Raw genomic sequence first — 17,749 nt, 5'->3', positions numbered from 1 at the left:
CCTTTGAGAGAATGTAGTGAGGTCTTTCCCAAGAGGCAGGGTCTGTATAACAGAGTGGGGAGTGCAGACCAGCCATCCTGCCTCAGGTGGTCTGTAGGACAAAGGTTCCCCTGTTTAAGACGTGCCCAGGTGCCAAGAAGTAAAAGGAACTATTACGCCTCTGCTTTCTCTTCCAGCCTCAGTGAGGTTCTCTGGGTAGCATTGACATTATCCTTCCTCTCTCTCAATATCCTTGTATTTGTTGGTAAAGTCTGTATCTGTCTAATCAGGGTGAGGGTACTTTTTGAGATCAAAGGCCCTTTGGGAACAGTACCTGTCAGCCTCCCTTCTGGCCATGGCCACCCACACATACACCTGGGATGCACACAGCTCTGTCCAGGGCCAATGGCTTGTGCTAGACAGCGGTGGGGGCAAGGGAGGTAGCCGGAGCCAGGCAGCAGGATGTACCAGGGCTCGAGTTCTGTTCCCCTCCTTGTGTGATGACTGCTGCCCTGACAACAGGGACAGCTTTGGGCAGGACATCATGCTGCTGGCTTGTTTGTGTATCTGAAGGCAGGAAGTAGGGGACTGATTGCTGCCCTCCTAACTAGCCCAACAGGCCCAGTCCTCAGGTGGCCTCTCCCGCACCCTAAGGGAAACCCCCAAGAGGATCCCCCAGAGGAGTCAGCCATAAGATGAGAGAGCCAGGGTAAGCAAAGACCAGACCCAGATTCCGTGTGTGCTCAGCCTGACTCCTCCTTCCCCCAGCCAAGCCAGAAGCAGTGTGCTGGGCTGAGAGTGAGACCCAGTGAGAGTCTGTGAGGAAAGAAGGCCGTCTCTACTGCTCTCTGAGGTGACCGAAAGACCCGGCACTGAAGGGAGGCAAAGCCCCTCTCCTAGCCCAGTGCCCCTCATTGGTCGCGATTCTCAGCTCAAATACCATTCCTGAAAAGCCAGCTCCAGGGTCCCAGGCTGCAGTCACCTTCTGCCAACAGATCTTCCCACAGGCCAGTGCCCCTACTAGACAGGGACTGCTGCCCTCCCCCGCCCACTTCTGTTCAAAACTCTCTTTTCTATGGTGCATTCCCAGAATCAGTGCTATAAGCTGGGCAGAGCCCCATCATCTGCCACTGTTCCTAACACAGGTTTGTAAACCTGAGCCTATCTACTGCTTGTCTCAGTGATGTTCCAGTGTGCACGGCCTGTGTCCATCTGTTCCTTTTATTGTATTAGATGGCAGAGACTATTTCTCTCCCCTCTTCTATACCTTTTTTTTTTTTTAATGTCCTTATAAAAAGACTCTTTGGAAGAGGGTTGGGGGTACCAGGAGGGAGTACCTTTAGGGATCAGTTGTTTTGGACATGGGTTATCAGCAGAAAGTACCCCGGCTTCAGTGGGGAGAGGGATTGGTTCCTATGGGGTCTCTGACTTTTGGGCTCCCAGACGCTGTCCATGTGAATAACACTTACCTGCTATGGTCCAGGTTCCGAGGCAGGTATTAGACCTATACCTGGTCCACTCAACAATTCTTCTTTCTCCCCAGGCTCACTCTGCTCCGTCTCCATCGAGAAGGCACTGCCAGAGGACAGAGGCTTATACAAGTGTTTAGCCAAGAATGGCGCCGGCCAGGCTGAGTGCTCCTGCCAAGTCACTGTGGACGGTAGGTAGTGCCCACCCATCGCCGCCACACACAGAGTCCCACTTTTCAGGCACCCTCCCTTTCCCACCGTACCCGAACAGAGCTGTACCCAACGCTGCCATCTCTACCCAAGGCATTCCTTTTGTGGGTGTCACACCATCTTTTGCAAAAAACGCAACAGGAAGGAAAGAGGGAGCCCTACTTGATGGCCCTGTGTGGCCTCACAGCCCCACCCATGGCTGGGAGGAGACACTGCTTACCTTGTTGCCTCCCCTCCCCAGTCCTAGCCCCAGGACCTTGCTGGACAGGGAAGCCAGGCACAGGGCAGGAGGAGAAAAGACACACCCACAGGAAAATGACTGCGTAGTATTTTACAAGCCATAACAAGTGTCAGTGCTGGCAGGACAGACCCGAGAGGAGGAGGGAGCAGAGTGGGGTCCATGCGAGGAGACTTCCTCCAGGAGGTGAGTTGGGACTGTGTCTTCCTGTAGAGGGGACAGGGCTGCCTCTGCAAGTAGGAAAAAGTAATAATAGTACAGCAGAGGGAGAGGAAGAAATATGTGAGAACAGAGAGGCCTGCCAGGTCTGAGTGGAGTTTCCATGTGAGGAAGGGATAAGACTAAGCTGTGAGTTGGGATTTGTCTTAAAGAAATGCAGGCAGGTCCTTTGTGACTCTTCTTTCTCCCCTCTGTGTGCAGTTTAGCATTAGAGACGTGGAAGTGGTTTAGGCTACCACTCTCATTTTGCAGAATAGAAAACCGAGGCCATGCAGAGAGGGAAAGCATCCTGCATGAGGTTCCCTGGCCCATTTAGGGCTAAGCCAGAGCCAGAATCCCATCTCAGGACTCAATCTAATGTCCTTTCTTTTTATTTTGTTATTTGCTTGGAACTGTCTAAAAAAGGTAATTAGGGGAAAACAAAATCTTGCCCTCGAAATACCTGGCTAGTAATCAACCATTAATTATTAAGATGGCCAAAGAAGGCATCTTGAAGGCCAACTTTGTTGTTCTGACTTCTGAATATGATCACTTGAGTACAAAAATCCTAACCTGCCATTCCAAGAGATGTAGAATCTCTGTCCCCATTCTGGATTTTATCCTCATTTTGTGATTTCCTGATCACAAAAGCTGAGATCTGAGATACATAATGAATGGGTGAAAAGAAAAGAGAGTATTAAAAAGAAAAAAAAATATTTTAAATACTTACAATGGCAACATATATTAAATTGTCAGCAACCAACAGTAAAGCTGAAATTATCGAATACTGTGTGTCTCCCGGAGTTCTGTGAATGTATTTGCCACAGGAGCTCTTAGTCTGAGGAAGCAGATTTGATGGGTTAAAGTGTATGGTCAATTAAGAGAGGGTCTTGAAGCACGTTTTGAGGCTCTGGATAGGGGCTGCTGCTGGTGGTTACTCCTGTGTGTGTGTGGCCTGAGCTGTCACCCACCCAGGTAGATCCTGCTTCTTTCTGTACAGATGCTGCAGTTTAAACAATAGTGTTTCTGGGAACTTGACCCCAGAAGCCTATTTCTAACAGCCCCACCACTCACGTGGGACCCATGCTGGTTCCAAACAATCTATAAGGAAGTTCAGCCTGCTAATGAGGTTATCTGCTTTTGGAATCCCTAGCCTCTTTGAGTCCTGTTTACACTGCTAGCTGAAGGCAGGACAGCAGTTCATTCTCTTTATCTGCAAAATGTCAGCACCTTTTTGAGAAACAGCAAATGGTTTATTTTTAAAACCAAACTTTGTTTTTAAAATAAAATTTTCTTTTCACCTACAGAATACATTTGGGGATTCTTTTTTAAAAGTTTTAGGGAATCTATTCTGCAACTTATACTTTTTTTGCCCATAAATTGGTCTCCTTTTAGTTCATTCTCCTCCTCTCTCCACTAATCTTGATGACCTTCATTACTTATCTCTAGTTCTTACAAAGAGGCCTCCACAGTGTTTGGCCTCGGGCTGCAGATTAGAAGCTGGGTCTTTAGAGAAGAACTAGAAAAGGGATCTGAGAGAGACCAGTTGAGATAACAGGACTGACTCTAAATTAGTTGGGTTTTGTTTTGTTTTGTTTTGTTTTGTTTTGTTTTGTTTTGTTTTTTCAAAGAGAAAAAGGGCAAGCCACGTGACACCCACTCTTTTCCCTGTTGTTTTACTTGGAGATATATTAGTGTTTTGCATGTGGCAGGCTTCTCGCCACATTTAGCTTTATTTTCCCATCAAGAACCACCTCTGGACAAATAGTAAAGGACTGTAGTCTCCTTATTAACTGCTCCCCTGCCACCTTTCAGCACCTCCTGTGCTCTACTCAGCTGAACAGATTTCCTGTTCTTGGCCCATCTCCCGATCTTCTCAGCTATCTGGCTCCCCAAGGCAATAGCACCTAACTTAAAGATCCCAATGGGTCTATTCACCCTTTAAAATTATAGGCAAAATGTTGTGTTTGTGGATTAGAGCATTTTTCTGAAGAGAAGATCTATAGTTTTAGATCAGATTCTCAAAATGAATCATGAGTTTAAATACATTGAAGAACTACTTGCCGTATGAGGTAACCATGACTAAATTTTCAAGCCTAGTCACCGTGGAGTCTTCAGTCTCTCACCATCTGCAGCTGCCTGGTCTCTGGGTAGGATCAGTCCTGCATTACCCCCAAGGGGCAGTGAGGCCCCCCCACTGGGAGTGGGGGACACAGCTGATGCTGACATCAGGCTCCACCCTGCCAGCCGGCTAGGCCCTACCCGCAACAGCACTTACTATCACTCACACAGTCTGTGCCAAACATCATTAAGCCTATACATCTGTGGCCAATATAATGATATATTTCAAGACCTCATAAAAAAGACTTTTTGGCTCATTAGCTATTCTATATTAATCACACTACTGTTGCACTCTTGTAGTAAAGACAAAGAGAGGTCGCCTTTATGATGCAGCACATATGGCTATTTTAATCATGCTATTTGAGTGTCTTCCCCAAAAAAAGAGTGCTCTTGTGCACTTTCTTGATTACAGTCACACTGCCCTTCCTTCCAAGTGTGGCAGAAGGCAAGTATCAGCTTGTACCACAGATGGGGACTAAAGCCTAAAGCGAGTAAGGGCTTGTCAGAAAACTCATCCAGGAAGAAAAAAAGCTGACCTTCAAGGCCTGCCATGGCCAGAAACATGCATTTTTAGTTTATGCATTAGTTGGACAGTGTCTTTCTTATTGAGAAAATTGAAGCTCAGAGAAGATCAACAGCCTTTCCAGGTCACAAAGACAGTACGTAGGAGAGAAGTGAATCTGGGTGTTTCTGATCCCAACACGCACACCCTTCAAGCCACCTTGCACAAGGAGTTAAGTGAGTTACCAGACAGGACTCGAACATGGGTGTGTCTGGTTCCGAAGCCTGCAACCTTCCACTATCTGGCGTGGCCTCTTGTCTAGTGAATAACATGGCATTGTCCACTCTCTAAGAGATCCAAGTCTTTCTTATTAATAGCCCTTCCTGCTGGGAAGTCTTTCTGCACATCTGGCCTGAGTGACCCATTCTCTCTTATTTTAACCGGGTGAGAAGCCTTTTGTAGCCCAAAATCCCAAGACAGGAGTCTGAAGACACCTCGGTTCCCTCACTGGTTTGTCCAGCCCTCCCAGCTCAAGCCACCCTTCCCCAGCCACCCTGACTGAGGGCATCTGGCCTCAGCTGCCAGCACGACCAAGGACTTCCTGACCGTGGAGGATTGTGCATGTGTGTGTTAGGAGTTGATGTGCCAGTGGGCACCCGCGCTGTCATTTATTCAACAAATATGAGTTCCTACTCTGTGCCAGCACCGCTCCAGGAGCTAAAGTTAAAAGCAGTGAACAAAATAGAAGTTCCTGCTCTCAGAGACTTTACATTCTCATGAGGGGAAGACAATATAGATGAACAGATATGTCATAAAATCTCAGGCAATGTCACATGTTTGAATAAAGCAAAGGGGGTAATAGAGGAGGGAAGGCTATTACTAGAGAGGGTGGTTGTGAGGCCTCACAGAGACCTGAAGGAGTGAAGGAAGGAGTCCCAGAAGTCATAAGGAAGAGGTAACAGGGAGTGCAAAGCCTTTAACTGAAACTGTGCTGAGAGATTCCTAGAAGTAAGGAGGCAGGGTGGCGGGGCTTGACCCTGGGGGCAGAGTGGTGGGAAATGAGGTTGAGGAAGACCAGCCACCAGGTCTGCCATGCCTTATAGGCTGCGACAGGGAAACTGGATTTTATTCTAAGTGTGATGGGACAACACTGGACATTATACAGTATCACTCAGGTTGCCATATGGCGACCAGACTCAGAAAGGGTTCTAGGGAGAGCAGGGAGACCCACTGGGAGGTTGCTGCAGTAGCCTAGGCAGGAAACGGTGGCAGTTCAGGCTCCATGGAAGAGGTGGAAGATGATCAGCTTCATAATCTGTTTTGATGGTAGAGGGCTGATAGGATTTGCCGATGCATTGGAAATGGGGAGAAAGGGAAGTTCAAGGTGTCTTAGTTTTGGTGGGGAGTACAGATCAATGATGGTACCACCTACTGAGATCAGAATGCAAGGGGTGAGAGAACAAGCAGGAGTTCCGTGCATGTGAATTTTAAGATGCCCATTAGACATCCAAGTAGACATGTCACATAGGCAGGCATTTAGATGAATCTGGGTTGAGGACAGAGGTCAGGGTTGGAGGCAGGGTATGGGGAACCTTGCACATATGAGGCCATTTAATGCCCTGGGATTGAATGAGGTCCCTAAAGAGTGGCTATGGATGAAGGAGGGGAGGGGGCAGCGTCCAACACTGAGAAGTAGGGCAGGACAGAGGTCTACGAAAGAGAATGGGAAGGAATGGCCCCTGTAAGACAGGAAGAAACCCAGGAGAGAGGGGTATTCGAGAAGCCAAATGGCAATCATTTCTATAAGAGAGGAATGATGAAGATTAGTGCATCAGGTGCTGCTGCTGGGTAGATGCGCCTGAGAAACGGCCATTGGATTTGGCAACGTGGCAATAGCTGGTAACCACAAGGGAGTTAAGGGGAGTGATAGGAAAAAAGCCTGATTTGAGACATTACAGAAACAGCCATTTGCTGAAGGCCACACAGCTAATTACTAGCTGGGTGGGAATTTAAAACCAAACCTTGGCTCCTAAACACTGGGGTCCAGCCGCTACCATGGCCACTTTATGATTGTTGCTGAAATGATTTCGACCCACCCTTCTTTTGCTGGCCTCAGCCTTGCCGTATTCATAAGTCTGCTCCCGCTTTCACATTTGTTCTTTATATCATCACAGGCAGCTAACATATATTAGGTTGAACTAAATAAAATTGCTGTTTAAATTAGTCAAAAACACTTGAATATTGGCAGATGGTGTGGTTCAACCTGGAAAAAGCATATAAAAATCACTTAGCATCATTCCAGGCATGGACTAAGTATCCAATAAATGCCAGCTATGACTTTATGTCCCATTCACTCCTTTGTTGTGTATTGTTATTTGCATTTTCCTAGTGAAGAAGGTCAGGCTCAGAAAAGTTCAGGAACTTGCCCAAGAACTCACAGTCACCAAGCAGCACAGCCAGAAAAGAGCAGTTTCCTAACTGGACTCTCCTGATTATGCCAGCATGGTGCTTGCTCTTGGGCAGAGAGGGAGGCCAGCTCCTCTATGCAGCCCCATCATGGGGCTTTTGGAAGCTAGGACCCCTTCCAAAAGCCTCTCTATACCTTGTTCTCCCTCCCTAGGGTTAGAGCTCAGGGAACCAACCTCTTGGGGAAGTTGGAAGAAAAAAAGCTGCGCTAGAGGGCTGAGTCCAGAGCTAGCCCAGGAGTGGAAGGGGTGAGGCGTTGTCCATATAAGGACACGTTTTCCTCTCTGTGTGGAGGCCCCCCATATCCCTCACCGCCATCTTCCCCCATGCTTCTTTGAGGTACAACCAGATCAGCAAAGGACTCCAACCCTGAGGCCCAGATCTAGAAATGGAGTTCAATTTCATCACCAGCTGATTAAAATAGACAGAAAATACAAGCTGCTCTTTAACTTTTATTACTATTATTTTTATCCCCTGGGCAGCACTGTGAGCGCAAAGCTGGTTCTGATTAAGCACTTGGTCCTTCAGCCTCTTCTTTGCTGTGGTTCTCACGGAGGTCTAGTGGCTTGTGGTACATACACATCCCTCCTGGGGCAGGGGTGAGGGGTGCTGCAGAGAGAAGAGGGGACTCCAAGTCAGGGGTGTGCCTAGTTTGAAAGGGAAATTGAGCCCCTTTTCTCATGGCCGGATGGAAAGATAAGGTGCACAGAACTTCCAAAAACAAGGCTCAGAGCACAAGACAGGAAGTACATTCACACATCCGTGTGAAGCCAGCACCCAAGAACAGAGGACAGGCGCAGAGGCAGGAAACATGTGGTAGGGGCCAGTCAGGCAGGGCTTTCTGAAGGTGGAGAATTTTAGAGCAGATTCAGAAGGATGTAAGGAAGTGTGGTAAACAGGATCATTGTTCTGCTCTCCAGAACACTGTTGCATGCAATCTCTCCTTTGAGCCTCATAACACTGTGAGGGAGAGAATATAAGTGTCATTCGCTTTATAAAGATTCAGAAATAGAGACCCAGGGCAGTTGAAATAATTTGTCCACAATCCCAAGATTGCTGATGACACAGCCCAAATGAGAACCCTCTTGGTCTTACTCTAAGGACGCTTAGAAGCAAAGCCCAATACAACCCCATGAGGAGGAAACTCAGGCCCTCTCTCCCTTCTTTCAGGAATTCAGGAAAACTGGGCCTCTCATCCTTTGTTTTCTTATGCCTCAATTTACCCATCAGTTACAAAAAATCCTGCTCCTTCTGTATCTCCATCATCTGATACCCCCAAACTCACCAGGAGAAAGACAGCAGAGAATGCTGAAGCCAAAGAACACAGAACTATCTGTACATGCTCTGCCCTCTCCTTCTCTTTCTTAAAAAAGGGGAAAACAAATTTATGGGTGCCTGTCAGAAAATGCCGGTCTTGAAAGAAGGGAAGTTGAGAGGGGACTGGAAAGGGAACCATACATAGGCTTACCCTATGTTCCCTGGTTATGGCACCCGGTTCCCAATATCAAGGGAAGCACTGTTTTCTTGTTTCTTGGAATAGTCCCTGAGACTCTCCCTGTGCCCCAGCCCCATTTACACACACACACACACACACACACCCCACCACCACCTTACCCCCTAGGAGTTTTCAACCTGGTGATATATTAGAATCATCTCTGGAGCTTCTGGATAATATTGACACCAGGCCCTGACCCAGACCAATTAAACTAGAATCTGGGGAGTGTGATACTCAGGTATAGCTACTTCTCATGTACGGCCAAGATCGAGAACCATAGAAGTTGACAAATATGAACTGTACTGGGGATTTTTCTATAGCTGAGAATGACCGCTATGTCTGTGGGAAAAACCCAATGTGAGAAAATGAAATCACTTCCTTCCAATGGTACTTCCTGCTCCTCCTTCCATGTCCACATGGAATCTGATGTGTGGGCTACTCTCTGAGGAGACGGGACACAGGCAGGTCAGCTGTAGATGATGGGTACCGTGGACTCACCATCTGGGACTCCTTAGCTCTTACAGAAGGTGGCAGAAGGGTAATACACAGTGGGGAATGGAGGCGGGGAGGGGTCCTGGTTATCACGTGCTGCTTAAAAGGATTACTTCCAGCTTTGTTCCCTCAGACCTGTCACATAGAAGTTCTACTTAAGGCCTACACGTAATCATTCCTGTAGTTACACATGTACAGCTCTGGGCTGATTCCCTGGAGACCTGTATACCTTGGAGCTGCTGTGAGCCTAGACTATGCCTGCCCCAGGCCCCCACCCTTGGATTACCCAGCTAATAGGGAGCGGGCAGGCATTAATTTGGGAAGGAAGCCTGACTGGTGTGGAGGGATTTATATGGACAGATTCACATTCTGGAGCAGGAAAGAGACCCAAATGCCATCTAGAAGGAGCAGTGCATCCAGAGGAGCACCAAGAATCCATGTGCCAGGGAAATGTATGTCCCCAGCCCCTAGTTCTGTGCTCTCCATGCCCACTCCACAAAGTCCCAAGGAGAGAGTATGTGTTAGCAGCCAGGACTGCTCCATCCAGGAGGCAGGGACAGCAAGATGACTATCCTCCCCAGGAAAGCCACAGGAATGTGGCTGAAGCCTCAGCTGGAAAGTCCCACCCCCTCCTTCCTCCTTCTGAGCTTCCTCTCTTTAGGAGCAGGAAAAGGATGAACAGGAAGGGGCTCTGACAGGGTGGCTCCCTCCCAGCGTGGTCCCTGAAGAGAGTTCCTTGTGGGGAAAATGCTGGAGCATAGCATAGTGATAGCCATTCAGCCAGCTGCTATTTATCCCTGCTTCTTATCCGAGTCCCTGGGTGATTTCCCCTCATCTTCCTAAAAGCTGGTCTCCTTGGAGTCCAGTGAAGGCTTTTTCGGCCCATCCCAGGCCAGAGAGATGTTACCCTGCTGCCCTGGCAAGGGAGGGTTTCCCTGGCATTATCCAGTGAGCATTCCCATGCAAGAGGGAGCAGGGAGGAAAGGACTGAGGAGCCATGCATCATCTGCACAGTGGTTCAGCTCTGCCCGGAGGGCTGCGGCTGAAGAGTTTCACCGGGCCCACTTTGGGGAAGGATGCAGAAGCCCCCACAGTGGCCTGAGGCTCAGTCCAAAGCGGGTGAGATGGCCAGCCACCGCTCAGAGGCTGTCCTCTGATTTGGAGGTCTGACTCTCAATGCCCATCTGTAGAAGGCAGTCTGAGAAATCAGAGGCTACAAACCACCTCCAAACCATGAGCCCAAGGGCAGGGACCCTGTCCCTTCCTTCTTCTGTACAAGAGACCCCTCTACACAGAGTGGGCTTCTGGAAATCCAGAACGTTTAGCCCAAGAGTGTCAAAACCCAATAAAGGGAAAGGATGGGGAGAGATGAGCAGAGGGACATCAACTCTCCCCCTGCCCTGCGTTGATGGGACTTCTGGCAGCACGTGCCTGCTGCAACGGGGAAAGCATTAACTAGTTCCCAGGATAGCCGGTCCATCCATCTTGCCAGGGCAACTGCGCTCTCTCCATCTGATTTATAAGGCCCAGTGGAGCGAAGCTCCTTTGGTGCTCCTGTGGAGGAAGGTTCTGGCCACAGGTACCGGCCACTGAGCCAGCACTAAGGGCCCTCAGAGTGACATGAGGCATGGGGGTAGCTGGAGGGGGCTATCATTTTGGTTGCGGTGGGATTTTTGTGGAGATACCTCCTCTGCTCTTTCCTTGGGCAGATGCCAACTAAAGTTTGTTGTCACCTGTCTCGTTCCAGCTGCTCCCGCCAGTGAGAATGCCAAAGCCCCAGAGATGAAATCCCGGAGGCCCAAGAGCTCACTTCCTCCCGTGCTAGGAACAGAGAGTAAGTACTTGTTCAGCTTTTCTAGGCAACCCTCGGACTGAGGGTCAGTGGAGGCCCCTGCTCTCTTGCACAAGCTCCTAGAAGTCACGCAAGTGCCCAGTGAACTCTTGGAGACCAAGCCAGTGGCCTTTTCTCAGTGCTTCTCATCTCTCCCCAACCTCCCCACAGCCTGAGTGGTGGTGCACATCCACGTCCACCCTCAACCTCACTCAGGCCCTTTCTACTTCTCATAAGACCCCTGTGAGAGCTTCTTCTAATCTCTCCCAGGTGAGTGTTTCCTGCCAGGTAGATCTGTTGAAATTGGCTCCGATCTTGTCACTCTGGCTGGAGTGCCCAGCAGCCTCCAGTCTATTAGTCCCATACAAATGAACCTCGCACACCTGCTGCCTTGCACAGCTGCCACACACAAACACATGTTCTGACGTTAACCTCAGCCTCCTTTTCAAGCTGCCCCCATCTCCTTTACTCCTGTTTTATACCCGAGCCAAACTGAGCTCCTCAGTGTACACTGGACATCCCTGTGTTCCTTACTTCACACCTTTGCTCTGGAACCTCTCTCCATGGGACAGGCTCCCATGGAAAGCCACCTCATCCCTGAGTTTGTCCTTGCTCCAGCTTAAAGTCACTTTTCCCTCCTGTGAGTTCTTGTAGCGCTTAGCCCTATACTGGCCCTCTGACGTTGACTGCCTTCTTCCCAGTGTCACAGTGTTGTGTCTAGTCTCATCCTTCCTCCTCCATTGTAAGTTCCCTCAGGGCTACAGCTGGGCCTTCCACACGTGCCCCTTTCAGGCTGACACATGCTGTGCCTTGGTCATGGAAAGCCCTTGCCAGAATCTCTGAGAATCAAGTTGCAGCTGTGCTATACGTAGCAAGGGGGGAAGGAGTTTCTCCTGTGACTGAACAGCTATCTCCCTCTTTTTGGATCTCGGCTTCCCCCAGGGCCCACTTATCTACTAGGCGCAGAGAAATGATTTACAAATATATCCTAACATCTTATAAAATTAGCAGAAAACAGTAAAATTTAGCTCAAAGAAAATGTTTTAATTCACAATATTAACATATTACGAATTCATAATATTAATATCTTTATATCAATGTGTTACAAAATATAATTTACATAGTTGTATATGTGTGTGTACTTATATTTTTTGGTTTTTCCTTTAATGGAGGAAGGAGCCAGTGAAGGCAAAAGTGCCTAGTGTTACAAGTCATAATGCAGCATCCCTGGCTTCCCCTACGGATTAATTATTGGTCTAATTTTGTTAGAACTATGCTTTGAATCTTCCAATTTTAATAGACTGTGGAGTTGCTTAAACATCCTTAACATATACTTTCTATATTTAAAAAAAATCAAAAGACAAAACTCTTAATTACCCATACTAATGAGGAAAATGATTGAGCCTGATTAATTCAAAGACTGTTTCTCTTTTTCCGTCACAACACAGTGTCTGAGTTAGTTTTACTCTTTTCTTAAAAAGCAACATATTTCCCTTCTGAATGATGAGCTTGAGTTCCTTGCTCATGTATCAGCCATGCCATCAAGGGGATGCTCAGCCCTCAGTATGTTGGGGCAGCCAAATTGGAATTATAATTTCCTATGGATATTTAACTGCAGTAGGGAACCTCAGATTATCAACAGTGGGCCTTTAACAAGTTATTGGAGGTACATAAACAATTCTAAGAGAAATCTAGTAAGAATGAGTTAATGATTTTCTTGCAAAAGGGTTTCTTAGGCCCTTGCTCTATTTGTTATGGGAAATGTGAGCAAAATAAATGCAGGATCTCAGAATAGCATCCAGCACTTGTGAATTAGGGGTCTGACAGGCCGTACGCCTGTCCTGGGGCATAAGCAGGAGTGCGAGGAGTTTGAGCTGAGAGGTCAGCAGCCTCCTGTCCATTCCACTGAAGGAATGAGGGAGGTTAGGCAGGATCAGAGGAGAACCACAAAAGAATAAAACAAGCTGGAGGCCATGAGCAGACCAGGGCCCTGGGTTCTTTGCTCTGGAGAAGAGAGAGCTGTGGAAAACCCCAGTCAAGTTGTCATCATCCAGTCCCAGGGCAGGGGCTCTCCACCATGGCTGCATATTAGATTCACCTGGCGAACTTTTAAAAACACTGCTGCCTGGGCTGCACCCCAGACTAATTAAATCAGAATCTCTGGGGGGGTGGGACCCAGGCTTCGGTATTTGTTTAAGCTCCCTGGCCATTCCAGTGTGCGGTAGGTCAGGCTGGAAACCAGCTGTTCCAGAGGGAAGCCCAGGGCCCCACAGTGTTGGTCTTAAGAAGCAGAATAGAAATATACCAAGTACAATGTGAAAGTCCTCTTTCCTGAACTCCCAATTTCACTCACCTCAAGTATATTTATATTCACAGTTACTTGTTTCTGTGCATTTGTATTTACATATGCAAATATATCACACAATTTGTACATCTCTGCAACTTGCTTTGTTTCTCTTACCACTGCCTTCCAGTCCCGTATATCTGATTCCATGAGAAAGCCCAGAGACTCGTGTCCCCGAGTGCTCTGGCTGTGTTTGCGTGTTCGTTTTTGTCAAGGACTGGGAAGTACCTGATCTAACCAGGAAATCCATCTTTCCTGCCAGTGACCAGGGGAAGGCAAGGCTGAGTCAGACCGTGGCCAGATCCCTTTCTGAACTCTCTCCCCTCCCCAGGTCCCATATTCAGTTCTGTAAGTGAGCTGTCAGGTGTGAGAGTAGACAGCACTCATCCACACTGTGGCCTGAGAGCCCCCGGGAGCTCCGCCACTGCCGAGCAGTGAGGAACATGAGGGAAAAGCCAAGTCATTCTGCTCCAATCCCAGGGGCAGGGTGAGAGAAAACTCTCAAAAGTACAAGTTAACCTGCCAGACAAGCACTCACAAGGACAGGAGTGTGGAGAGGGTAGTGTGGGAAGATTTGGGGATGAGGGAAACTCTGGGCCAGGTTATGAAAGAGGAGAAGAATGTGGTTTGGTTGAAGTGGAATGAAAACATTTGGGGAAGAAACTTCACGGATGCTAGAATGAGTATGGTGAGGGCACCCAACTTGGGATCATCTGCTCGTCATACAAACCAAGTGTTTGCTGAACACCTGTGCCACAGGCATCATTTTAGGCACTCAAGCTATGTCATTTCAGGCAAGTCTCACCCTACGGAGCTACAAATAGTTGTTCCCATTTTACAGATGAGCAAAACTGAGCCTTAGAAAACTAAGTTTTCCTGCCTGGCATCTCACTGTGAGGCCAAACCTACGTTTCCACCACAATAAACACCCTGTGTGCCTTGCCATAGTCTCAGAGTCTTACATTGTACTGTCCACACAAGCCTGGGCAGTGCTTCTGTCGGCCCACTTAAAGGGCAGAGGTCTGACTACCATTAGAGCTGGGGGAGAAGGAGGGCGACAGCTGGCATGCTTCCCCGGATCTTAATAACTTTATTTTGATATAATTTCAAACTTACAGAAAAGTTGCAGGAATAATACAAGAAACTTTTGTATACCCTATACTATGAATATGTTCATATATATATTCACCATTCATCAGATGGATGTAGATATAGATACCATTTATGAATGAATTAGAGACATCGTGCCCTTGACCTCTAAATATCTCATTGTGTATCTCCTAGGAACATAACCACAATGCAGTTATTAAAATCAGGAAATTTAAAATTGAACCAATACTGGTATCTAATCTATGGTCTATATTCAATTTTTGTCTTGTCTCAATATCCTTTATGGCTGGTTTTCCCCCTCTTGATGGGTATTAATGTCAGCACTCCTGGAACACTTCGTCTACTCCTCCAGCCCCTGATGGGTTGTCTCCTACCTTTAGAGAAAGAACAGAAGAAAAGTGCACAGGCCAGAGGAGAAGCATCCAAGACTCCTCCCTTCAGTTTAGTGGGTGTGGGGAGGCAGCAGCAATTGGTAGGCCTCCAAATGCTCATTCACTGTGCCCGGCTCCAGAGTAGGGCTCAGACTCAGGGCATAGCCAGACAGCCACTGGGCCAGAGAGCAGAGGACAGAAGTCTCGGTTTGACCACTAAGTGAACATGTGGCCATGGTCAAAGCCCTTTGTCTCTCTGGACCTTGGCTTCCTCAGACTGATCCCAGGCCTTTCCAGCTCTGACATCAGGCCGTTCCATGCAACGCTTTTTTTTAAGTGACGCAGTTCAGGTGAAGTCAGCCAACTCCCCTTGCTATCATCTGATGTGCGAATGGTCAAAGCTACAGACAGCATGGGTCGTGTTACAAAACAGCAGAAAGATGCTAACAGGAAGAAGGCCTTAAGCATAAGGCCCAGGTTTAGGGTATTCCAGCTGGAGAGGATCTGAATGGAATTTTATGTGAAGGAGGCATCAGTGGAGCTCCATGATTTTAGAAAGTACAGACAAGTCCATGCTGGTGTGAAAACAGACTCAGGGATTCCTCCTATCAGTCTGTAGAGTTGATAGTCTTTTAGAAAAGTGATAGATGGGCATCCACAGGGTACTTTTACAACTTGAAGACAGGAGCCAGGGCCTGTCCATCTTTGAAACTTCAGTGCCTCATCCAAAGCAGGGATATAATAAGTCTGATTTTTCAAATCAATTCATGAGTTTCCATATTATAAGGGTCCCTGCCTTCACCGTGCTTCTGGGATTTGGGGAGATGCAGGTGGGACACCCCTTCATAATTCATGCTTGGCCTTAGCCTGAGTTTCACCTCTGACATTGGACACTTTGGATTCAGCCACCACAATGGACAATCCCAGATTATGATGCTTTCAGATATCTTTGCCTTGGCCTCCCATATGTCTCTCTCTGAAGCCAAAAGTCATGTCAACTTGAAAGCATCTTTGGATGTCAAAAGTTGTGTCCAGTTTTCCTGAAAGGTCCCCCAGGATCAAATCTTTCTTTTAACTATTCTCTCCAGGTCATGGGGAATGTTAAATCTTGATAGGATTCAGAGGGCTAGAAGGAAATGCTGGCTGGAGAGGTTGAGACTTGGCCTCAAGACTTGCTTGACAGCGAAAGGCATGGACCTTAGGAGAGAAGCTGGGATGTTTTTATGAGTGTCTCTGAAAGCTGGCACTAACTCTCAGTTACACCCAACCAAAGTTTTGGTCTATGAGGAGTGGTGGTCCCTAATACTCCCCTCACACTACCATACGTGTGACCCTGTGACCTACTCGTGGGCTGAAGCTTCAACTCCTTCCCAGCTCTCCCACGGTCTCCTACAAGCATGTTAAATGGCAGAATGGGTCCTCCCCAGGGAGGACCTCGTAATAGTTGCTGAGATAGAACTACCTCAGAGGGGCTTGGAACTCAGTCTGCAGTAGTGATGCATGAGCTGAGACCGGCCTAAAGAATGTGCGACAGGCATCAAAGCTGATTGCAAAGTCTGGTATTGCTGAAAGAAACTGAAAGGCATTCAGGGTATAGAACAGTGCTCCCCAGATGGTGGTACAAGGGACCAGCAGCATCAGCATCCCAGGAAGGGCAGAAACCTTCAGCAGTTTCCCAGGTAATCATAAAGCATGCTAGACTTTGAGAACCACTGATACTGAGCATCAAGGGCATGAGTGAGGGTGTTCCCCAAGAGGGAATGGTAAGAAAGAAGGCTGACAATAAAAACCAGGGATAGATCTCAAAGGCCCTTGTAAGATGAGTTTGACTTGATCCTAAGTGGCAGTGGATAGCTACTGGAGAGGTTTAAACAGTGGAGTGACATCAGATCTGCATTTGAAAAAGACCACTTTGGTCATGCAATGGATATATTAGGGTGAGGCCTAGCAAGTGATATAGTTAGGACAAAAAATGTGACAGTGGGCATGTGGAAAGTGGCAGACCAAGAAAGTATTACCAAGATGGAATTGACAGACCTTAGTGACTGAACATGAGCAGGGAGGGGGTCTTGGGAGAAACAGAAGCAGGCAGCAGTATGGGGAGAAGATTCTGGATTTGGTTTTAAATGTGTTGGGCTTGCAATATGTGCCAGGGGAGATGGTGGTCAGGTAGTGGGATGTATAGCTGGGCCCAGGAGAGATGTTGAGGCTCCAGGGAAAATGAAGGCAGTAAAGAGAAAGGTAAAATGAGGGACTTTAAGAGTAGTTTGGGGAGTTAAGAGTTTGGGGAGCAGTGCTGTGCTGGGAGGGATATGCTGCCCAGGGCTGACTGTTTAAGAGAGGTGATTGAGTTTCTCCTCAGAAGGACAGACCCAGTAGCAAGGAGAGAGCAGATGCTCCACCCTCCTTGCCTGACTCTGTGGCCAGTGCTTTCATGGGATTTTCAAAGATGGTTGGATTTTATTTTCCTCTCTTTACAATAGCTTGTGCGATAAGTTTGGGTGCTAGAGAAGGGAATGAAAGACAAAGAACTGATAGGAATAGTCAGATAATTAGAATGGCGAATCCAGAGAAGAGGAAACTAGTTAGTGACCCAAGAAATACTGAGACTTTTGGCATCTGGACCAGCAAGAATATTACCTCTACTGTACCCGAATTGAGAGAAAGAACTCCAGGTGCAATGTGAGAGCTCATGTAGGTATAAAAGCTGAGCTGACAGTGTGGCATGCTAAATAGGCGAAGGCAAGTACACAAAGTCCTCTGGGGGTCTGTTTGGGGAAGAGGGGTGAATGGGGAGAGGGGCTGGCTTTTGTGCTATACTCTCTTTACAGTGTAGCTTAATTCTTTACAACAAATTTCTTTATTCTTCTCACATTTTTTGAATGAGGAAACTGAAGCCACATAGCCTAGGGAGTCCATTTCT

The 17,749-nt window shown here is 47.6% G+C and overlaps 1 protein-coding gene across 7 annotated transcripts in view; it reads left to right on the top strand.

Annotated features, from left to right (window-relative positions):
- The window catches only part of MYLK (myosin light chain kinase), a 236,631-nt gene that overhangs the window by 170,775 nt on the left and 48,107 nt on the right, over positions 1–17,749 (top strand). For all 7 annotated transcript variants that reach the window (XM_025052116.1, XM_015595959.2, XM_025052108.1 and 4 more), the window contains 2 exons: positions 1,523–1,639; positions 10,918–11,004. In XM_025052116.1, coding sequence (XP_024907884.1) covers positions 1,523–1,639; positions 10,918–11,004 — 204 coding nt within the window. The remainder of the gene's footprint in view (positions 1–1,522; positions 1,640–10,917; positions 11,005–17,749) is intronic.

The sequence above is a fragment of the Pteropus alecto genome, unplaced genomic scaffold, assembly GCF_000325575.1.
Source record: "Pteropus alecto unplaced genomic scaffold, ASM32557v1 scaffold251, whole genome shotgun sequence".
Taxonomy (NCBI): domain Eukaryota; kingdom Metazoa; phylum Chordata; class Mammalia; order Chiroptera; family Pteropodidae; genus Pteropus; species Pteropus alecto.
Note: the sequence above shows the minus strand (reverse complement) of the source record. Positions and strands in the feature narration are given on the sequence as shown.